Source organism: Eucyclogobius newberryi, unplaced genomic scaffold (genome assembly GCF_026437365.1).
Source record: "Eucyclogobius newberryi isolate DKJ021-1_F unplaced genomic scaffold, fEucNew1.0.hap1 SCAF_18, whole genome shotgun sequence".
NCBI classification, from domain to species: domain Eukaryota; kingdom Metazoa; phylum Chordata; class Actinopteri; order Gobiiformes; family Gobiidae; genus Eucyclogobius; species Eucyclogobius newberryi.
Window position 1 is genome coordinate 20,851,552 of NW_027315812.1, and position 24,611 is coordinate 20,876,162.

General features: G+C 44.2%; 1 protein-coding gene across 1 annotated transcript in view; it reads right to left on the bottom strand.

Moving 5' to 3' along the window:
• Positions 1-24,611, bottom strand: part of ptprn2 (protein tyrosine phosphatase receptor type N2) — a 112,260-nt gene that overhangs the window by 45,960 nt on the left and 41,689 nt on the right. Inside the window, exon 11 of the mRNA XM_072450963.1 lies at positions 1,485-1,549. Coding sequence (XP_072307064.1) covers positions 1,485-1,549 — 65 coding nt within the window. The remainder of the gene's footprint in view (positions 1-1,484; positions 1,550-24,611) is intronic.

Sequence of the window (24,611 nt, forward strand, 5' to 3'; positions counted from 1 at the left end):
ACCACAAAGCTTTCATACGAGCGCGGGGAGAGTACACTTTGACATGGGCTTCATTTTGACACCACTAAACTACTTATAGATGCAATATCACCTGCTGTATTACTGATCCCTAATAAGCAGGCGCCCGCCATCGTTCATTTACTCATAAAAGTGGCCAATTTAGTGCAGATCTATTGAGAGCGGTTCTTTTGGTTTAACACGTTTTTAAAGTAATGCATTTAATAAGCCCACTCTGCTGCTTCTCTGTCAAAAGCTACCATTTCCCCCTCAACACTTGGATGTGGATTGGTGAAATCAACACATCTAACTAAAGCTGCTAAATGCGCCACGTGAGTTTTCAGCTTTTTGACTTTGCCAACTCTGTATTTGTAGTATGGTGGGAGCGGTACGGTGCTTTTACATTGGTTAAACGCAGAATTTCTCCCCCTGAGGTGGAAGACACATCCTTCCTCTCCAACTTCCCTTTTCCATCCATCCCTCCCTCGGCTTGGCTCCTGCAGAGAGGCTATTATTGCAGCTAATTATCTACAAATAGGCCCAATATGACAAACAAGGCCATGCACCAGCTCTAGCTTAGCGTAGGAATAACCCACAAAGACTGACAAAGCACAGGACAAAAGTTGATCTGGAAATACAAAGGGAAAATTTGAATCATAGATAATTGAGAGGAATGTGATAGAGACACAATGTGAACCAGGATGAGAAAAAAAAACACGTCTAAAAGAGATATAAGTGGGAGGCAGATGGGAGAAGAATGAAAGAATGGGCAAAGTGACACTAAAAGGGAGACATCATAAGAGGCACGGCAAAATGATCTTGTCTATACCATGTGTGTGACTGCTTGTTGCTACTGGCAACTGTCCTGCGATGCACAGGCCGCATCCATTTAGCTCCCAGCATGCCTCGCGATCAGGGCAGCTCAGGGGTCTAAGACTGTCTGTCTCATTTCCATAGTGGAGCTCATTTAGTAGACGAGCGTGGATGCATCAATGGGCGCTTGATTAGATCCTTACCTCAGATATATATGAATATTTATCAGTGTTGAACGATTCCACATTCACTCTGCTTTCATCTGCATCCTCCCGAGTGTCCTCCTGCTCTCCTCTTAATTTCTGACAATGAATATGTCAAAGGAGCATCACTGTTCCTCCGCAAAGTGACCGCACTCATGGTAATCTAGTTATTGTGGCTCTGCAGCATGATCCACTTTACGTTTTGCTAAATTTGCGCGGCTTTTGTCTTGTTATGTTTTATTCGCCATGGTGACAACAACAGCACTCAGGGACCTAAAGGAAATGAATGCGGATAATGAAAGCGACGTGCTCAAAAAGGATGTGTGTTTGAATTCATTGCGGCTGAAGATTAGTGCGTGATGGGAGCTGCAGGTGGATGCCAAACCGCCGAGTTATTCCCGTCCCGTCGGCCCCAAAGACAACACAATCACACCCACGCATGCGCCCCATAACAGGGATTGGGTAACTTACGTCGCTCACTCCAGCCTCCACTATCTTCAGGCCCGTCTCCTTTTCCAGCTGCTGCTTCTGTTGGACTGCAGAGACACAAAAGCAGAGGAGGTGTGAGGATGACAAAGTAGCAGATTTTTCACTTCCCCAAGGCAAGAACGAGCGGAACCGAGAAATGATGCAAGGGATGTAACGGCGTGAGTCAGATGTCAAGCTGGTCATAGAAAATGGCCGGCCCACACATCTCGATGGAGAGCGGGGAAAAGTGCAGGGGCAGATGGTTGTGTGGCAGCTGACAGTGGCAGTGGGGCGACAGGTGTAGTCGGTGTGGTAGGCTTATAAGCGGAGAAAATGTGCCGTTCTAGAGGCAATGAATAGGAAACTTCACTACTATCATTGCTCCAACACAAGGTCGACTGTAGAATTGGATGGTACATAGTTTGGATCATGAAAGACACTTATTATCATGAACAAAAAATCCATAAAATGTCTGTTGAGGAAGAATCAACCATATTACAGTAGTTGGGAGGTTTGGAATGCAGCAAAATCCAACGTACCAGGTGCAATACATCTGTTTGTCCTTTTTACTATAGACCACGAGAATCAATTAAATAACACACACTTTTATAGGCTCAAGAAAAAATTATACTGGTAGATAAAGTGCAGAATGTGCTGTAAGAGCGTAACACAGAAAACCATATCTGATCTGATCTCTTTGTAAACAAAATAAAAATAAATAGTAATTGAAGTATGTATCCATAGTTTGACAAACATCCCTCTCAAGGAGCTTGTGTCGCATGGGCATAATGCTGGAAGACATTTTAACTTAAAAGATACATCCAGACATCTTCAACTCAAAGACAACTGTTGAAAGATTACGTAGTATTGCATCAAATTGGAAATCATTTATTTTTACAAAACCTTTTTAAAAACTTTGCTCCACTTTTGTTTGTATAGAAACAAATTTAACGATCTTTTCACCGCCCCAACTTTTCTTCAATCATTATCGATAGAAACACATACAGTGGGAAATAAAAGTGTAGTTCATTTTTAAATGTTACTATGGGTCTTGAGCGTGTTTGTAGAATGAGACGTGACCAATCGTGTTCCTTATGGCCGCAGCTCTGTGATCAGCCTTCAGTCAGACCTGCTCAAGATGATCATAAAGCACACAGAGAGCAGCAGATTCACAGCACAATAACTTGTGCTCCTGCCTTTGTTCTAGAAGTAATTAACCAAAGTAAGGCCACGTTAAACATCCATCGTCCTGGATCACACACACTACCGTCCGCGCCTTCCTTTGATGGAAACATTTATATTGCAAAACAAAATCAAAGAGGTCTTAATAGATTGCACTAAATTATCAAATGAAAGGGAAAAATTAGGCATGATTTTCATTTGTTAGCATGTGAATGTGATTGGTGACGCTGAAAGGGAAAAGAAGTGCGAGTTAGGTCCTCTAAATCCCATTTCCTCAGATGAAGGCTATGCAAATGACCCTGAAGAGCTGAACCCCACCTCACACTCCAAATGCAACCAGGGCCCATTTAATTAGTATTTTAATCCATCCCAATGATTTCACTCAGTCCACAATGTATGCAGCATTCCGTCTAATTAAGCACGCTACTTTTAAGACGCCCATCCATCTCTGACCCGCTCCTCTCGCTTATTAGAGCTGCTGCTGCAAACACTGATGACTCCATAGTTGTCAATGGCACAATGCACACTTGATTATATTTTACATGTCAGTTGGACTCCCTAAAGTAGACGGAAGAGAGCTAAAGGTCAAATATACCTCCCCAGTCTACCACATAAGGAGGAAAGGAAACTCTTCTCCCATTAGCCGAAGGACACAAGTCTTTAACTGGAATAGTGCCAAGATGAAGATCATTTCATGTTTCCACCTCTGTATTTAGTCATAGGCATATCAGTGCTCCATAGTTAGCTACTGTACCTGCTATTTGGGTAAGGGGGGTGTAATGAGCAAGATAATTAGCCCAGCTGGGTGAGGGCGTAGGTGTTGGGGGGGAGCTATGTCGCTAAAAGGTCACAGCACCATTTGGTTCTAATGAGGACTCCACTTGGGTTGCAACTCATGATGAGTCAAAACGACCAAAGATTAGCCTGAACTCAACGCAGGCACACAGCCAAAGCTAACGTTTGAGTGACAAGTGGACTCCGAGAGACTTGTAGAGAAGCCAGTGTGGCCTGAAGGTCAGTATTTACTTGTGAATCAAAGCTGAGGACTCTCCAATCAACCTGAGGGAAATGACAGTCCCACAACAGCCACTTTAAATGTAAATACAATGTACTTGCCGAGCTCATTAACTGCCCACTAGATGGATGTTTCCAGAATACGTCTGTAAATGGATTGCTTGTTCTGTCACTGTACAGATAACAGCCCACAGCCTCTCTTTTTGGGCGCCCCCTTGTACTAACCTCCCAGTGGAGCACTTCTCTCTCTCACACGTACTCAGTCTGATTTTCTAAGCTTCAAATTAGCCACCAAATACTCCTGACAGACTGTGGAAAAGAGATGTCAGCTTTGATTTCAGAGAGCCTCCTCAGGCCATTTTAATAGGCATTGTCTGAGTCTATCTAGTGCAATCGCTAATATTGAGACCTGATCCCTGCAGCCTTATTTGATCTGCAGAGTTTCCGAGTCGTATCGAGCTCCATCATTTCATGTTCACCCACTAAGAAGAAGAGGAAAGCCACAGGATTGTATTGGGCGTTAAAAATCTGCTGCATGTACACCACGCTCGGATCAAAACCCAGTATTACACAATAAAAAAAAACAACCTCTTATTCTCTGAGCAGTGAGCAATTCATTTAAAAGAAGAATCAGAGGAATGTAGAGAATGTCTGTAGAAAATGTCTAAGCTGAAATGTTATCAGTAAATCTTTTTACACTCTTGTTTCCTTACTATGAACTAAAATCCTAAAACTTCCAACCATCTTGACATAAAGATTGAAGTGTTATGTTGCTAGGCCTGTCTTGATAATTACTAAATCGACTATTCATTCTGATATATTTTTGGTGCAGCACATAAAATCATTCATTTAAAAAAAGGGCTTAATGGAATCATCCAGCTTTGGTGTTCAGTGGCATAATGTATTTTTGTATTTAATTATTATTATCATCATTATTATTATTATTTTTTTAAGAACAAAACAACAAAAAACAAAACTGGGCAGGACCAGAGAAACAAAATAAGCAAAAAATAAAAAAATCCAAAAATTACATTTTCTGCGATAATATGTATCGCACTTCAAAATGTATTATTCTAAATTGGAGGATGAAGCAAGTACATAGCTGTGATATACAGTTAAAAACGCTTAAATCAAAAGTTTATTCTGCATTATATCTCCTTTATTGCTGAACTCCAGTGGACTCATAGACTTGCTTGTATTTTTATTAACAGGCACAAATACACCAAAATATTTTCCCAATGTTCTATTGTGATGTGCAGTTCCATAGTCACTTTCCATCATATCACACAGAGCTCTTCAAATGTGCAGTTAGTATTGTAGCTCCCACATTGATGAAAGTAGGAGCACACTCTTCTGCTTTATGCTCCATCAAACATAATTTACAGCCCACTACAAGCGTCACAATAATACAGGCTTTATGGAGTCACTACATGTCCATGCTCAAGAGTAATATGCTCAGATTAAAGCTATGCACATTGTTTTCTGTAAAACATCAGAGGAACTCATCAAGCGCTCACTGAACAAGGGGAAAAAGGCCATTCCAATCACCCGTCTAAGAAGAATCTCTAAACATCACAGCCGCTGCTCGACGACGTACGCATTAATGAGTGTGAATACATAAAAACGCCATAAACAAACATTTAAGCTTGATTTTATGTGACCTTTGAATTGCTCCCTGCATATGTACTGTAGCAAAATGAGCCTGTTGAGAGGGCAATTTCATTATAATGTGACTTTTCTTACTGCCATATGCCGCCACCACACCAATGTTCAAATCAACATAGTAGAGAACCAGAAATTATTATTGAGAAGTAATAGGAGGTTATGCATTCGCTTAGCTGATAAACAACAAACGTGCTATTGTTTGCAGTGATATAGATTAACAGTTTGATTTGCATCTGCAGCTTAAGTTGGGAGCAAGAGCAGTTTACATCCAACTTTGATAGCTGTTCACAAAAAAACATTTATAGTGTAAGCAAATTTGTATGTGGGTGACTGTACACAGCATATACTATTTTGAACCATTAAAGATGTATGAGATTATATTGTATAGTACGGAAAATAAGATTAATTCATGTGCATCTGTCAGCTCTCGAGTCTGCAAGTGTTTCCAACATGGCAGAGCAGGCACATAGTTGCCTTTTTACCAAGTGGGTGTCTGGAGTTGACAAAATGCATATTTCACTCGTGTCTGATTGATCTGTTAATACTGAATAACATTCACATGCATAACATCTATCTCTCGTGGCCCCCTCCTCTCTTCACTGCTCCTCAGGTCGTCTATTCAACCACTTCTCTCCCTCCATCCGTCACTCCAGCCAAACAAAATGAAAGTGTTTATTGTGGAGGAGGGCTGACGCTCACGCCTCTCCACAGCCGTTAGCCTTATCAGCAGGCAATCGGCGCGATATTAAAGCTGCCATTCCGCCCATCACTTTCCCCTCGCACATATGATGGCTGTCTCTACCTATCAGAGCGCAGCGAGGGGGAGGGCGAACGCTGAGGTGCTGCTGTTTGTGCGGGGGGTAGCGTGCACCTGATCCCAGTCACTGATAACTCACATAGCAACCTATTTTCCAGTCCCAAACTGAGTTGCAAGGCAGCTGCAAAAACAATAATATTCTCCTATAAAAGTGCAGTATATTCATTACATGTAGGATACAGGCGTGCGTAGTATATGACCTCTTATCAGGCACCGTCGATGCATATCAAAATCTAATGCATCCTCATATTGTACGTTCAAAAGAGAAATATGGGATGACTTTGGTGTGATTTTTATGGTCTGTGATAAACATCCTATGTTGCACAGGTACATTGTTCCTCAGACAACCCTGTGTCCACATCGCTTTCATATGCCACTTTTTGTTTGAGAATCTAAATTGTTGTTTTTTTGCCTGGCTTATTTCAATCAGGAGGCAAAATCAAGGTACCTCTACCAACAAACAGGGAGGGAGATGTGGAGCAGCTCAGGTGAATAAAGTGAATTCATCGTCCTTCAGCCCTAATACTCCATCCCCACTGGTTAATCGATCTGAGGAGAAATTATGTACAGAGCAAATGACGATATACATTATAACTGACGAACAAGCTGCCATGTTTTCCTTTGGGCTCTCTTTATAACACGGAAAAGCAATTTTAAATTTAGCCATGGGCATTTGGAAGCTTGATAACGCTCTGTACAGTATAATTATGTATATTTTTTTATTTCAACGTCAACTTTCAAATGTGATTGTTTTGGTTTACAACATGAAATCATAAATATAGTGCAGTACTATTGTATATAATAGTATAAACATGGACATTTATAATTTTAGTCTTACCAAAGCCACGATCACTCAGATCCAATCAGCAGTGCCACTCTTATTGGCCCATGTCTGTCACATGGAGGGGCATGCTATTAGCACCAGGGGTCCTGGTTCTCTCACTGTTTATTCAGCCAGATCGATCTTTTCCTGTGGATAAGCCACAGTGCTCCCAACAAACCAACTGCTGCTATTGGGCTAAATCAACACACCACAAACCTTTACATCCTCCCAACAAAACAGCTCCCTTAGAAAAGCATGGCGCCCAATTTAAGATGCCTCCACTGCTTTCGTGTTTCACATGTTACACACAAACACAAGAAGTGGACAGAGTCTGGTCTCTTTTAATCGCAAGAATCAGCCTGTCTCTTGTGTCCAGCACAGACCCAACACAGACCCTGCCATAGCCTCAGTGTCAACCACATTATAGAGCCCGTCCTCTTTCAAACACAACCCACATGACACATTTATAATTGCATCCTCCCTTATTAGAGTGCCCTTTCAAAGATGACTGAATAATTCACCTGGATCTGCGCTGGAGTCAGACACACATATCTGTTTCCTGGCTGCTGCTTGATTAATAGATTGTGGCTGCTCTGACACTCTGTGTAGAATAGGCATTTTGCCTTTGATAGGTGCTGACACCAATTCTTCACGGACTGCAGGAGATTGGGGAACAGAGGCAGCGCGGGCAAATGACTTGGATAGTGAGCTGGTCCAGATGTGGAGGAACCCTCTGGATGTCAGTGTGCATTCTCCACAGGGCCAGTCAACTCTGTTTACTCTGGTCTTCAGAGATGACACTCTGCAGATGTGTGACACACAACATGAATATCACATGTGACAATCAGTCAAAAAGAGCAGCTCGTGCATGGATTATGACAGACAAGGCAGTAAACAGAGCACATCTGAAGTCATGATGGCCATCAGGCGTCCTGCACGCTGCAGCACCTGATCTTTGCGTGACCTTTTCTAAGAACACAAGTTGGCAGCCTCACTGTCGGGACCACACTGCAGAATACACTCCCTTCTGCTTAAACTATACTGCATCCGTCTGGGAATCTTTCACACCTTAGACTGTTAGTTTCCCTGAGACTGCAATGCAAATGTAGTCAAGCCGGTCCAGATCAAATTGGAGCTAATCTCAGCGAGGTTGTTGGACTGCTGCCCAGTGCCTAGTGTATGTGCACAAAAGGGAGCTGATTTATTAATTCTGCTCCACTCAAAGACTGGCATTTTAGACCCAATATAACTTAAAGTGGTTAGGGTTAGATTTGGGGCAGTATTTGCTTGTCAAAATGTCTATATTTCACTTATTTGACTGTAATATTATTACAGTCAAATAAGTGAAAGGAAGCACACAGCAAGATATTACCGTCCAGCTGTTAGTGTCATTAAAGATTACAGACATGGTCATAATAGATTTTTAATTTATTACATTGTGTTTGATAATACTCAGTGGAGTAAATATGACCTATGTATGCTGTTTCCGTGACTGTAAAGCATTATGTAGATGGTTAAAGTCTTGTTTTAAGAGAAGAGGGGAGTGCAATTGTCTGTCTGGATGTGTGTATGATACAGATGAAAACATCTGGAAGAGTGCCAGGGTCTGAAGGGTCTACAGAGGGAGGCTGGTGCCACACTGTGCTCTCCCACAGTGCAGCTCTGGCAGAGGCAGCCCTACCTGTCACTGTGCAGCAATTATCCTGCAGGCTACCTCCATGGACCGGCTCCTGCAGGTTGCCACATTACACACCACATCAGCAAGTGTGCACAGGCCACACACACAAACACGTGCCTGTGCTTTTCATCCACAATTCACCATCCACAAGCTAATGGCTAGAACAAAATGTAATGATGTGTTGGAGCAGACATCCTGCTCAAGCTGGGACTAACATGCATCACTCTATAGATGCAGGCACATACATACCACTTTTGTTCAAGATAAAGACTGTATTATGGATAATAATACAGGCTAATACAGATAAGGAAGTTAGCAAATAAACACAATGGAAGTGCTAAAATGATTAATATGCTAAAGCTGTTTTAAGGAAAGTCTTTGATTAGACATGCAGCATTAACATGTGAGCCGGATGTGAGCTCCACTGATTCAGAGAAATTAGCATGTGGATATGTGGAAACACACACCTACAAACATGTGAAAGGGAGTCCATTTTGTCTTGTGCAGGAAGGAGCTCATGGAGCTCATGGAGCTCAGATCCTCATCCATGCTGAGTTGGACACGACCTACTTGAAGGAGCTGTGAAGGGTAATTTCAAAGAGCTCAATATCACCTCATTACCAAAGATTTGTTCCAGATGTCATTCGAAATCACAAACACCATCACTCAATCAAAAATATGAAGCAGGGGATGAGCAGAGGGTGCGGATGCTTAGACATTTTCATGTGAAAACAGGTGTACCTTTTAAACACAACAAGTTTATCCACAAAGCAGACTCCAAGGACACACGTGTGGCTTGAGTGTAGAAACACCAATTATCAATCTAAGGCATTGCAGACAGATAATCTGTTAAATGAAATTCCTGTTTTTTCTTTGAACAAACTGAGGACCACAATATAAGGCTTTAACCAATTGCTCTGTTCACAAATGTTGTTTTCATAAGGAGAGCAATGTTGACTAGATTTGACACAAATCATAAAGCGACAGCGGCAGAGGAAATCTAGCCTTAAAGAGGCAGAAACCAACAAACAACAATCTAAATTGGATTCTAAATCAGCTTTGTAAAAGCTGTTAATGTGATCCTGACAGAAATGAATCAAAGCGCCTGTGTATGAATGCATGAAAGACATACATTGAAGTCTTTTTCAAACCCTACTCACTGTCTGAACACCTAGATTCAATTTCAAGGGCACATAATAAAAAAAATCTCTGTCCTCAGGATTCTGAGGACAGAGAAGAGGTTTCAAACAGAAGCCAACATTTGCTGCTGGCGAGTGGAAGCTAAGTCAATCCAAAACACTAAAGCACATCTCCAGATGTTGGTGCGTGGATGGATCCTTGGAGAGAGGATGAAGTGTCAGCAAGCTCGGTCTCCTCGCCATGAGGCACTGGCTGCCCCTCGGATCACGTGCTTGTCTCTGCTCAGTGCTGCTCCGTACAGCTGGGAGTGGTGGGTGTAAAATGAAAGTGTAACACAACAGTCTGCGCAGGTGTCAAAATGAGAAATATGACATTTCCCTTCAGAGATTTTATTAGTTCTGATATGGCTTTGTATTCTGTCTGTCTCGTGTCGCTCCACCACTGCTTTTTTATTACTATTTTTCTTGGGGACAAAATGTGATAATGATTATTATATGTCTAAATCTGAGCAGCTGTGTGTGTAAAGGGAGAGAAAACCAAAAGCAGAGAGGCAGGGAGTGATGCAGCACACAAAATGAAAATACACAGTTTGACTGCTTCCATTGTACAAGCACCCCTCCTCCGCTGAATCAATCACCAAACTGCAGTTTCTCAAACAATTTCTTTGAAAACGAGGCCGCCATTTGGAGGAACAGCATGATGATTAAATCTATACGCACAGAAGCACCTGACGTACTTTCCCAGCTCCTTTAAGAACTCTCTGTGCTATATATACAGTGTCTGCAGCATGCTCTGATTGAACTCTTGAGCAGAGGGGAGGCAGCATGTATAAGCACACAGCCCGGCCTTTTTAAGGACACCTGTTGGGCTGCATGGCTCATCTCCTCCTCATTTAGCCGTCTGCCTGGGCTCCGTGGGGCTGATTACCAGGAACCACTTGCTCTGCTTATCAGTCTAATTAGAGTCGCTGGCAGGTGACACACCGGAAGTGTGTGTCGTGTAAGCGTTCAGCAGAGGCTCATGAAGTCACATTCAAAACAGGACCAAAAGAGCAGTTTCCAGCTTTGGGCTGTATCCTCTGGAATCAGTGACAAAAACAACTGGGAACCCAATTCAAATGACTTGAGAACCCACAAAGGAGTTCTACCATGGAATCAATAACACTGTAAACAAGACAGAATAACAATGGAACAGTATTAAACATGTTATAAAATTGATGATGATTTAAATGATGACAATACAATGTAAGTGAAAGTAGTGCTCATTTTTGAACACAACAAGCTATATTTCACACTTTCACACAGGCCCAGGCAAAGGTTTTCACCAAGACCACCAATTCTACTTTCATTTCAAACAGTATTCTAAGTACAAGTAATAATAAGTCATTTATACATGTAATATTTCCAGTTCAATTTACTATATTTCTATTTTCCCTTTATTTACTATATGTAGGTAACTAAATAATAATGAACTACTGTATTTACTAACCATATTGGTATTTACTGTATAACATCACGGGTTATACATTACAAAAATTGCATTTTATTACTCTTACTATGTCTGGCAGCAATTCATTCAAAAGCCTACTGAGGTGTCCAATGTTACCTGGTTAAAATGAGTGAAGACAGGTGATATATTTTCAAACAAAGACAATATAAGTGTATTTTCTCTCTGGAAAATTATGGTGAATTGTGGCATTGTATGTACGTGGGTCTCGCCACAGGCTGCCTCACACTTCAAGTCCAATTACCTGTGTTAAGGCCACATGTGAGACGGGGGATTACAGCACATTATTGGAACACAAACAACAGTATCCCTGCACGGCAACCCGCGGGCGCCACGGCGACGGCAGCCGGGAAGGTGTGAGAGGTGTTACATTAGCACCTGTACTCGCCGACTGTGGACTCCCAACCTTTCACCACCGACCGATGCACTCCTCAGAAACCCTTCCTCTGTCTTCTTCATGGAGCATCTCACCTCCTTCTTTCGTTTTTATGACATTAAAGGTGAATTTTAGAACTGCAGAAATAACGGTCATTTGTGAAATTTAACCTTTGTTTTTCTACCTGACAGGAGGTTGTAGGTTCAAATGGCAAGTGTCAGACAGGAAGGTAAATCACTGTGATGAGATGGTGGGATCTCCGCTCCACAGATTTGACCTGTAATGTGGCCTGATGGCATCACCTGCTTGTTTCTATGGAGATAGATACATTATTGCAATATTGTGATTCCAAATAAAGCTATAACATCTCCATGAAGACAAGCAGATTTCTATGATAGTACAATGTAGAATTGTATGAAAGAAAACTGACAACAAATAATGCTGATTAAATAAACATAAATTCAAAGTGCGGGCATCCATCCATCCATCCATCCATCCATCCATCTTCTGCCGCTTTATCCGGGGCCGGGTCGCGGGGGCAGCAGTCTGAGCAGGGACTCCCAGACTTCCTTCTCCCCAGACACTTCCTCTAACTCCTCCGGGGGGATCCCGAGGCGTTCCCAGGCCAGCCGAGAGACATAGTCTCTCCAGCGTGTCCTGGGTCTTCCCCGGGGCCTCTTCCCGGTGGGACATGCCTGAAACACCTCCCGAGGGAGGCGCCCAGGAGGCATCCGGAACAGATGCCCGAGCCACCTCAGCTGGCTCCTCTCGACGTGGAGGAGCAGCGGCTCTACTCCGAGCTCCCCCCGTGTGGCCGAGCTCCTCACCTTATCTCTAAGGGAGCGCCCAGCCACCCGGCGGAGGAAACTCATTTCGACCGCTTGTATCCGCGATCTTGTTCTTTCGGTCACTACCCAAAGCTCATGACCATAGGTGAGGGTAGGAACGTAGACCGACCGGTAAATAGAGAGCTTTGCCTTTCGGCTCAGCTCCCTCTTTACCACAACGGTCCGATGCAGCGACTGCATCACTGCAGCCGCTGCACCGATCCGCCTGTCGATCTCACGCTCCATCCTTCCCTCACTCGTGAACAAGACCCCGAGATACTTGAACTCCTCCACTTGGGGCAAGGACACCCCACCCACCTGGAGAGGGCAAGCCACCTTTTTCCGGTCGAGAACCATGGCCTCGGATTTGGAGGTGCTGATTCTCATCCCAGCCGCTTCACACTCGGCTGCAAACCGTCCCAGTGCATGTTGCAGGTCCGGGTTTGATGGAGCCATCAGGACAACATCGTCTGCAAACAGCAGAGATGAGATCCTGTGGTCCCCAAACCGGACACCCTCCGACCCCTGACTGCGCCTAGAAATTCTGTCCATAAAAATTATGAACAGAACCGGTGACACAGGGCAGCCCTGGCGGAGTCCAACATGCACTGGGAACAGGTCTGACTTACTGCCGGCAATGCGAACACAGCTCCTGCTCCGGTCATACAGGGACCGGACAGCCCTGGGCAAAGGGCCCCGGACCCCGTACTCCCGGAGCACCCCCCAAAGGACACCCCGAGGGACACGGTCAAAAGCCTTCTCCAGATCCACAAAGCACATGTGGACTGGTTGGGCAAACTCCCATGAACCCTCGAGCACCCGATGGAGGGTATAGAGCTGGTCCAGTGTTCCACGACCGGGACGAAAACCACTCTGCTCCTCCTGAATCCGAGGTTCGACTATCGGTCGGATTCTCCTCTCCAGTACCTTGGAATAGACCTTACCCGGGAGGCTGAGGAGTGTGATCCCTCTGTAGTTGGAACACACCCTCCGGTCCCCCTTCTTGAACAGAGGGACCACCACCCCGGTCTGCCAGTCCAGAGGCACGGTCCCCGAACGCCACGCGATGTTGCAGAGACGTGTCAACCAAGACAGTCCTACAACATCCAGATACTTTAGGTACTCAGGGCGGATCTCATCCACCCCCGGAGCCCTGCCACCGAGGAGTTTGCGGACAACCTCAGTGACTTCAGCTTGGGTGATGGATGAGCCAGCCTCCGAGTCCCCGGTCTCTACTTCCTCTTCAGAAGACGTGACTGAGGGATTAAGGAGATCCTCAAAGTATTCCTTCCACCGTCCGACGACATCCCCAGTCGAGGTCAGCAGGCCTCCACCCGCACCGTAAACGGTGTTTGTGAGACACTGCTTCCCCTTCCTGAGGCGCCGGACGGTTTGCCAGAATTTCTTTGGTGCCGACCGATAGTCCTCCTCCATGGCCTCCCCGAACTCCTCCCAGGCCCGGGTTTTTGCCTCTGCGACAGCACGAGCCGCGGCTCGCTTGGCCTGCCGATACCCGTCGATGACCTCCGGAGACCTACAAGCCAGAGTGGCCTGATAGGCCTCCTTCTTTAGTCTGACGGCATCCCTTACTTCCGGTGTCCACCACCGGGTTCGGGGGTTGCCGCCACGACAGGCACCGGAGACCTTGCGACCACAGCTCCGAGCAGCCGCATCAACAATGGAGGCGGAGAACATGGTCCACTCGGACTCAATGTCCCCAGCCTCCCCCGGGACATGGGAGAAGCTCTCCCGGAGGTGCGAGTTGAATACCCTACTGACAGAGGGCTCCACTAGACGTTCCCAACAGACCCTCACAATGCGCTTGGGTCTGCCAAGTCTGTCCGGCTTCCTCCTCCGCCAGCGGATCCAACTCACCACCAGGTGGTGATCGGTTGACAACTCTGCCCCTCTCTTCACCCGAGTGTCCAAGACACGCGGCCGGAGGTCTGATGACACGACAACTAAGTCGATCATTGACCTCCGGCCTAGGGTGTCCTGGTGCCACGTGCACTGATGGACACCCTTGTGCTTGAACATGGTGTTCGTTATGGACAATCCGTGGCTAGCACAGAAGTCCAATAACTGAACACCGCTCGGGTTCAGATCGGGGAAGCCGTTCTTCCCGATCACCCCTCTCCAGGTGTCACTGTCATTGCCCACGTGGGCGTTGAAGTCCCCCAGTAGAACAACGGAGTCCCCGGTCGGTGCACTGTCCAGTACCCCTCCCAAGGACTCCAAGAAGGCCGGGTACTCTGCACTGCTGTTCGGCCCGTAGGCCGCCACAACAGTGAGAGACCTGTCCCCCACCCGAAGGCGGAGGGACGCGACCCTCTCGTTCACCGGGGTAAACTCCAACACGTGGCGGCTGAGCTGAGGGGCTATCAGCAAGCCCACACCAGCCCGCCGCCTCTCCCCGCGGGCAACACCAGAGAAGTGGAGCGTCCAGCCCCTCTCGAGGAGATGGGTTCCAGAGCCCAAACTGTGCGTGGAGGTGAGGCCGACTATATCTAGTCGGTATCGCTCAACCTCCCGCACAAGCTCAGGCTCTTTCCCCCCCAGCGAGGTGACATTCCATGTCCCCAGAGTTAGTCTCTGTGTCCGGAGATCTGGTCGCCGAGGCCCCTGCCGTCGACTGCCGCCCAGATCTCTCTGCACCGGCCCCCTATGGATCCTCCTGCGGGTGGTGGGCCCACGGGAGGGCGGCCCCACGTCGCTCTTTCGGGCTGTGCCCGGCCGGGCCCCGTGGGGTAAGACCCGGCCACCAGGCGCTCGCCATGGAGCACCCATCCCAGGCCTGGCTCCAGGATGGGGCCCCGGTGACGCCGATCCGGGCGACGTGAACTGCCTTGATTGTGTCGTCGTCATAAGAGGCTTCTGAACCGATCTTTGTCTGACCCGTCACCTAGGACCTGTTTGCCTTGGGAGACCCTACCAGGGGCATGAAGCCCCCGACAACATAGCTCCCGGGATCATTCGGGCACTCAAACCCCTCCACCACGTTAAGGTGTCGGCTCAAGGAGGAGAAAAAGTGCGGGCAATAAATATAAAAGCAGAATAAGCAGTTATTGTTTTTTTTGGTAGAAAAAAAAGCCATTGTTGGTTGGAAAGTGGCGCTTTAAACCTTAGTGCTCCCTTTTGAGTATATGCTAATGCAGGTATTTATACATTCTGGATTTCCACTTTGAGAAATTGCAGAAATATTGCATTGTGTCATCCAAGTCCATCTAAGGTGGATATTGAAGTGAAATTGAAAACGGGTGTCCCTTAAAGAGAGAGGCTAGAGATAGGACAGACTTATCGTCTTCTGTGGAAAGCCCGGAGAGACACTGCACTCGTCTGTAGTCGGCCGTCCCAGCGCAACCAAGCCACTGACCCATGACAGTCAGCCCATATTGATTTAAAAAGAGCCACAAGACAGCCACGGAGAGGGGAGGGAGGGGTGCGGAGACCAGCGAGCAATATCCCTCTTAAAACTTATCCATAATTCATTGTCTTTTCTTCTTTCCCTTCAGATGGAAGCCCAACAGGGGAATGTTCATTTTTAAGGGGGATTAGCAACAACTTATTTTGAAATGCACCCCAGTGTTCCTCATTTCCCACACACTTACATTATACAAAGTCCTGCAGTCTGCACCATTCTATTAGAGAGTTATTCCCTGCAAAATGAACGCACAATGAGCAAAATCCATCACTACAGGTCTTATGCTCGTGATGTAAAAATAATAAACATTAGCCATTATGTACACTTTCTGTTAGCCAAAAAGCTATTATTGGGAATGAAGCATTTGTAAATGCGGTTCAATGACTGATGAGAAAAACAATTTTGCATTCATCTCTTGAATGTAAATGCTGCAAAAGAGATTTATCCTCCCTCCCACAAAACAATTTTTTATCCAAACGTGCAAACTCTTTTATGTCAAACTTTTCCCACCAAACTGCAGCCTACTCTACGAATGACACCAATGGAATATAATATGATGCCTAAATAAGTCATAATCCTGGGCCAAATTACTCGTGGGCTGGTGCCATGTTGCAATATAGATATCCACCTGCGGAGTTCAGTCAGCCTTACATCTCTGCAGCCAACAGGGGGCTCATGCGTTTTGTATGACAAGACCCTGTAAACACAGCTGTGGTGTGGGCACAGCTCTGCATCTGTGCCCCTCTGCTCTCCACGGAGACGGGGACGTGATGTACAAGGATGTGCCGGGCTATAAGGGCTCCACTCCAAAAATAAAAACATGTCAGGTACTGCGTGTGTTGGGTGCACAAAGCTGTTCTCTTGTAAATGCATATTGTGCTAATGTGGTAGATTATTATTTAGTCAAGATCACCAGAGCATATTCAATAGGCAAACGCGAAAAGGTTATAACGGTCAGTCAATGTAAAAGTCCATTGGAATGATTAGATTTATGTTTTAATTGTAGAATTCTACGTCTACTACACGTCCAGGAGCATTTGAGAAAAGACTGAAACACAACACAAATTGCAAAATTAACAAGAATCACATGCATTTCAGAATATGTTTGTAGAAGTTTTGTAGATTACATTACTTAAATAACTGAAGTCTCTGGGATTTGGCATATGCTATTATTCAAATTGCGATTTCAATTCAATTGTGATATATAATAATAATAATAATAATAATAATAATAATAATAATGATAATATAATATATAACAATATACTGTATATTAAGTCTGCCTCACATAAGAAATATAAGTAAACGCCAGTTCAATCTGTATTGTTCATACAGAGATTTTAAGTACTACAACTCTTTCTCTTTCTGTAACTTTAAGAAAATGGTATATTTTCGTAAACTCACAAAAAAACAGACAAACTGATTTCCTATTTTAAAATCAATGTCCTAAGAGAAAAGTGCCCTGCTGAGATAAAGGTTCTATTAGCTGCTCAGTGTGTCACAACAAACGCGGAGCGTCAGAAGGAGAAGCCAGCGATTAGTCATAGCCACGACTTGCCTTAATCACTGCTCAAACTCACTGCTTGGACAACACAATATGCATCACAGGTGAAAAAAAGGGCAAAAGAACATCCCACGCACCCGACACACGGACATATATGGACAGGGTGCTACAAAGGAATTGAAAATTGAACATCTGCCTTTTTATTTTTCTTTCAACCGCCGTGCCAAAGAAAGCTGGCTGCATCTGGACATGAATTATAGAGAGCCACTTGAAGAGCCACACGAAGGCGAGGGAAGAAACAGTGAATGAAAATGAGGAGAACGGTGTGGGTTCAAGCTTCCCCATCAGAAGACATCACCGGGGGGGGGACCATCGGGTCAATAATCAATTCAAGCCAATACTGCTGGGACATAGAGATTACAATGGCATTCACAATTATATGCAAAATGAAATACAATGCCAAAACTAGACATCTTATTGCGGATGTGCATATTGCAAAATCCCCCTAAAACGCTACACTGTTTGAGACTGTATTCCCTCTGAAAAAATATAATTATACTCAAAGAGGAACTACAAACGCAAACAGGGCTTTGAAGATGGAAAGCCCAAAATGTCACAGACCCGCTTTGAAGCTCACTGGCTCTCTTTGTTTCTCTACACTTGTGGCTTACAGGACCACTGTCAGAACGCTACTGCATTTAGGGTCCAATTTGCTGTGGCTACACCATTATGAAGGAAAAACATGGGCGTTCAAACACATGCTTATGAGTGCAGATACAGAAGAGCACAGAGGGTACATGCACAGAAAATGTATGGAAACAGGTCTTTTTTATGACCCAGCCACTTAATGATGTTTTAAATGTATCCAGAGATGTTCACTTCACTTGTTGTGCATTAATGACATGTCCAGCAGGAAAATATAATACAGCTCATTCAAAATACTTATCTTTGTACTCCAATGTGTCCACTGTGCATCTACAGTATAGGGCAACAAATAATGAATGGTATACTATAGTAGAGTAGTTATCAAGTAGAGTAGTTATCAACTGATAAGAGGATGAGGAGATGAAATGAAACACACTTCAATACTAATGTGTTTACAAGTATTATATATACCATCTTCAACAAGGAAATGGCAATGTCTTACAATAGATCTCATATTGTAAAGCCATTTACTGCAGATTGCAGAGATTTCAAAAAGACAAGCAAAAGAATTACCGGTAAGTTAGTCTAGTCAAGTCATTTTTAAGGGACAATGTAAACATTTAAAAAGACATTAGGCTCATAAAATACAGAAATATTCTGTACCAGATTATAGCTAAATAGCTAGTTTCCATTTGCAGCCTCTAATTTGAAGGAATAAATTCAGTTTTACATCTACCGTACATAATCTAACACCAACTAACTAAGAGAAATAATTGTGGTTATAGATTTATCCTCCAACCAAAGGCTGGACCTGAGTATACAGTTTCATCTACCTTGTATGAAGGTGTGTGAGCGAGTGGTGAATGGTGGTTTGGGGGCCAATGGCGCAGCTTCGCAGTATCACTTCCGTGTAGTCTACCCAAGGGCAGCTGTGGCAACAGAGGTGGATTACCGAGTGAAATTAATGATGCAATATATTGCAAAATGAATTTGAATGTCAAAGCACTATTATTGTCGTTATTCGTTAGTTAGACTGTTAGAATCGCCAATTGCCATATCAACTGTTTATAGTTAATATTCCATGGAGCATTTCTTACACATTTTAATAGCATTATTTCCTTGTGTTTACAGTTTTAGAGTTCATTCTGAAAGTGCAGATTGGCAGTCAGTCGGAGGATGATGGTATAAGCTGCATGTTCATATTTAAAAACATAGTTAAGGTGAAAGGTTTTCAATTAAAGTTCGTAACATAACACTACACTGAACGTGCCCCACACATTATTCTAAAAACTTTTATTCAAACTTCTAAAATCCATTTGAACTATAACATTAAGAATATTTATTTTACCCATGCCAGTGTAGGTGGGAATATAACGCGGAAGGTTAAGACCTATGTTTAAATTTGGCACCATTAAAAGGGGGCTAATTTGTCCTCTACACAGCCATTAAGGCAAGTGTAGATGAGGCTGACATTATAACCTTTCTACTTTTACAAAATGCATTAATGACAAACTGGATGATTTTAGTGAGCAAAAAATGTTTATGAGTCATTATGGGAGATGGCAGGAAGCACATCTGTAAAGCTGTATGTACCGCTTCATGAAGTAGCAGCCATCGAGTGCGCAAACAGCCACATAACAAACAAAATGTACAAGGAGCTGCTGTTCTAGACATGAGGGCCATCAGAGCATGGCCTCTCACGTGGAGCACTGCATGATGGGAGGTGAAGGGGCGGGGTGGGTGAGAAGGGATGAGGCGGTGGAAGAGGGGATGAGAGCGAGCTTGAGAGGAAGTTGGATTTTCTGCTCAACATGGTGCTTAAACCTGTAGCAGTGGACAAGCATTCAACATTCGTCTGTGGTCAGAGCCGTGGAGCTTTCAAAGACAAAACCTCAGTGGGAACAAAGAGCGTCGACGGGGGGCTGCCTGACCAGGACCTGAATGGCCAAGACAAGGCCTTGAAGAAAATATTCACAGATAAACTACTGTAATAATATGAACTCTTTAATATTATAGAGCAGCTGGTACATGGAAATCTCTTTAGTTTACTTCATTTATTGATTAGTTAAAAATGCTGTGGCAATAGTAAAGACCTGGTTTAGAGCTAACTCACATCTGGACTAGTTCTGTGTAGATCTGCTGGATTTTTTTCTTTGATGGTACTTGATGTAAAGGTTTGCGAACCAATGTTTTGAAGAAATCTTGTGTGTAAAATCAGTTAAAAATTGTAATACATATTAAAGGTGCACTGTGTACCTTTTCTGGTAGAGAAGGAGTCTCCAATAGGCGGCATGCGGGCCAAGTCTGGACCCACAAGCAATTTGATCTGATCTCTAATTTTTTTTGCGTCACTTCTTACTATCTTCAAACGAGATTGTGTTCAAATCACTGGTCAGACACCATCATAGTGTGTGCTGCCAGCCAGAAGCAGCAGTTACATGATGGTTCAATATGAATATGCAAACATATTAATTAGCAGAGGTGTGAATCCCTAATGGCTTGTGATACAAAAAGCCTGCACCTGTGACTGGATTTTGCCTTTTACTTACGTTACCAATCTATTGTCTGGACACTTCATCATTATAAATCAAAATACAACAATTGCATTATAGTCCAGGCCCTTCAGTAAGGGCTTAACGAAACAACAATCATTAAGATTAAGGTCACAAATGGAGACACTCAAGGGCCTTCTCAGAGCTATTGCACTTACTTTTGCTTGAACAACTCATCACACGCTTGACTATTTCTACTGTCTCTATATATACAGAGCATAGCACATATACCCATAGCCCCATATGCATATTACTGCACAGTGCTGCCTGTAAGTGGGGTCTACGAAGCTTCTGATCGAGGTGTGATTGTAGTTAAAGCTTTCAATCTAAATAATGCCTTTGTTGGGAAATTGAACCTCTTTCCAGCTTTTCAATAATTAATAAAAGCTTCATGGCAAAAGATTTGACCACCATTGATATCCCTTCTGAATGTCTGAATGTCTTCCCACTCATCATCCCATTTCCCACTTACCTCCGTCCAGTAAAGCAAATGGGCAATAAAGCAAATTTAGTCTGAGAATCATATAATCTTAAAACCAACTTTTGAGGAAATGGACAATTTAGTTTAGCAAATAACACTTTTGCATTATGCTTTGACACATTCACATTGAACATATTTCCACATTTGGTCCAGTCCTCTCATTCCAAAGCTTTTTGCTGATCAAATAATGCATATTCAATTTGTGTTTACGAAGTGTTGCCTCTCTGGGTGTCTGAGAAAGGTTGCTCCGTTGTTCCAATTTGCGTTGGGTTTCACCCCCTACTCATTAATCTCTTTCCATTCGCTGATAGCTTGGTTTCGTCCACTAGAAATCACTTTCAATTATTCATGCCTATTTTCCACAAATACCTTGGAGATGGAATTAGCAAACAAACAATGGCAGGCAACACTAATCCTGGTCTACAGCAGAGATCCTGTAATGCACTGGAGATCTGGCCGGCTGTTGACAGGCACCTGTTACTGTCTTCAGCAGCGTTGCAATTGGCTGTGTTGACACAGTAAATATGTTTACAGGAGCGCCGGAGCTCTGACCCAACACTAAGGTGCAAAGATAATGCTGAGGAGAGAGGGGAGGAATCAGCAAGAGCAGGGGAGCATGGAGACAAGGCAGCCCGGCGGAAGAAGACAAGGATAAACAGGATAAAGAGGAGCTGAAGACACTGCCTCGCTCATTGGATGAAGCATTGGGAGCTGTGAAACGCTTCCTTGCCTTTGTGAGAGGGCACAAAGTGTCAGCCGCTGATGAAAGAACACTCTCTGGGCCAGGGACAAGGAGCGATGATTTACACAAGCACTGATTGAACCTTTTAAATAAGCGTCTTTGACAATTTCACATGTTTTTTCCCTTCCATTCCTCGCGGCAATAGCGATAAAAAATCTCAACGGGGATAAAACACCATGACCTTGGAATTAAAATGCCATGATTTGCTGGTGTAGTGAAAAGTTTCCAACAAAAAAACAAAACCGCTGAAAAACGGGGTGACTCATAGGACTCTGGTAATCGCACAGCCTGCAGCGACATGCAAACAACCAGTAATGAAATTATACTTTTACCTAGAGACAGAAAGGGTTTGTGAGATCAACATAAGACGCAGAGAGTGAGATGCGCCACACTGAATAAGCATCAGCAGTGCTTCAAAAAATGCCTATGTGTATATGTATATGCATGCGTTCACGCCTGTAGCAGAAGGGTGGATGATGCAAGGCAGGCTGTCAGGATACAACTGAGACTCTGAGAAGATAGTGAGACGAGAGGTTTAGGCGACTCAGCTCACTCACACACACACAGAGCCAGGGGCAATGGAGGAGAAGAGACCGAGGAAGACTTTGATCACCGAACTGAGCACATTCAAGCACTCAACCAGAGAGGGCAGTCAGTGATGAGGAGGAGAGCCCAGGGAGAAGGTAACAGCGGGTGGGGGTTGGGCCGGACAAGAAGCGGGCTTGTTTTCCGACCTCCACGCCCAATGATACAGATGTTAAGGCCAGACAATCGCAGAAACCCCCAACAATCCGCAAGGAACAAATCTAATTTTATTTCAAACATATGAACACGGTGACGACAAGATGAAAACTGTAGCAGAAAATGGAATTTGCACTATTCTCAACACCTCTAGAGGGTCAAAGTGGGCTCACAAACTGAGCATTTAAAGTCATCTTTATTTAGTAAATACTTTTTTCTAAATGACATACCTGCAATTATAAGTACACCCTGGTCTAATTTAAAATAGTGCAAGGTAGTTTAAGGTAGCCTTTGTTGTCCGCTTAGGGGAATTTGTCCATTTGACCCATCCTTCAATGCAGTAGGCGCATCTTGTCAGGAGCAATGGGCACCTCGGTGCAGTTTGCTGTTAGTATTCCTCTTCCACTACTTGTTCGCTACCACTAGTAGACCCACCAATCCATAAAGACAATAATACTGTAGAACAAAATAAATGTGTATGAGCATAGGTAAAATAAAATACAACATAAATAGTTTGAATATAAAAAGACAATTTGAAATCTGTAAATGTACTATTTCTAGGAACACACCTATGTACCTTGTTATGGCATATATTACCTATTTAAACAGGCTGGCCCTCCAAAAAGGACACGGGAAGCTATAGCTCCATACCTCCATGCGTGAGATGCAGGTGGATAAAGCATTGTGCTGGTTGTAAAAGAGAGCAGGTAATTATCGCTGGCATTTTGACAAGTGTTTGCTAGAGTGAAGGTCAACTCTGTCTACGTGGGAGATCTATGCTAATCTGCTCAGGAGGAAAAGACTAGCACTCACCACTCAAATGGTTGCTAGCACCATTATGCAGCTCCCGTGCTTATGTTTTCACTTTAAGGCTGCCTCCATGAGTGTGTGCCTCTGAGCAGATCTAAAAGAGTAACAGGGCCTTCCAACTGAGAGCAGAGAATAGACAGACAGACAGGCTTCAAGCGGACAGACAAAACCAATAGATATGTGTTATATTTAGTTTTATTTCACTACAAAACAATAAACAAGTGTGGGTGGACTGAAAGCTATGCCCTGTTTCTACCAAGAGGCAAAGCACACCTATAGATGTGGTGTTATTATCAAAAGGCCAGTAAGGATCCAAAAATACCTCATATTGTACTTGGCGCAAACTTTATTGAGGCACTGTCTAAGAACAGTTCCGGTAACCAAGCAGTGGAGCTAAACTACAAAAAAATATGTTTTAGTTAATAGGTTTGTCACAAAATGTACCGTACTGTTTATTCAAAACAATAATTAAAGCATTCAATACAAAAGTTAACTTTCTCTGTAGTGCTCACTTAAAACTAGGTCTAAGGCAGACTAGAAGGAGACTTTCTGAAGAAGTTCTACTTGTGTCAAACTCAAATTTGAGTGAAGTTTCTCACAGTGCTGCTGCTTGTCTGATGTCTTTGGGCTGTCACAAGCACGGCTCAGAGACGGAGACAGAACAGTGGAGCAGACAATGTCCGTGTCCACGTCTAGGCGCGTCTCCCTGGGGTGACAGCCGTGTGTCAGGGTCTCTGCTCTCTGCTCCAGATGGCCCAGCCACTTGCTCTCAGGGTCCCCAGGCTCCCAGCGCTCATTGACCAGGGCCGTGGTTCTCACGGCCTGGGGGCCTATGCTCTGGCCTCTGGGGCCTCTGGGGTCGCCCAGCCATGACAGCAGAGACAATAGCAGTGTCCTGGTCCTGCCCACCTCTCCCACTCAAAGATCTGCTCTACACTGCTGCTGGCCAGGACATCCTCCAGTTGGTAAACACTGCTCCAGTCACATGACTGCACAACAAGTTGTGTTAACCAATGGAAAACATCTGGCACAAGGTCAAAGTACACTGAGATGGCAGTAAACAGATGGGGTATTGGGAAAAACATATCTGTATCAATGAGCAGTGATTGAGGAAGATTAGAAAAGACATGACAGGACATCACTGAAGATGTTCCACCAAGACAAACGTGCATGTTAAGTGGAAAGAGGAAGGGGATCAAATCCATC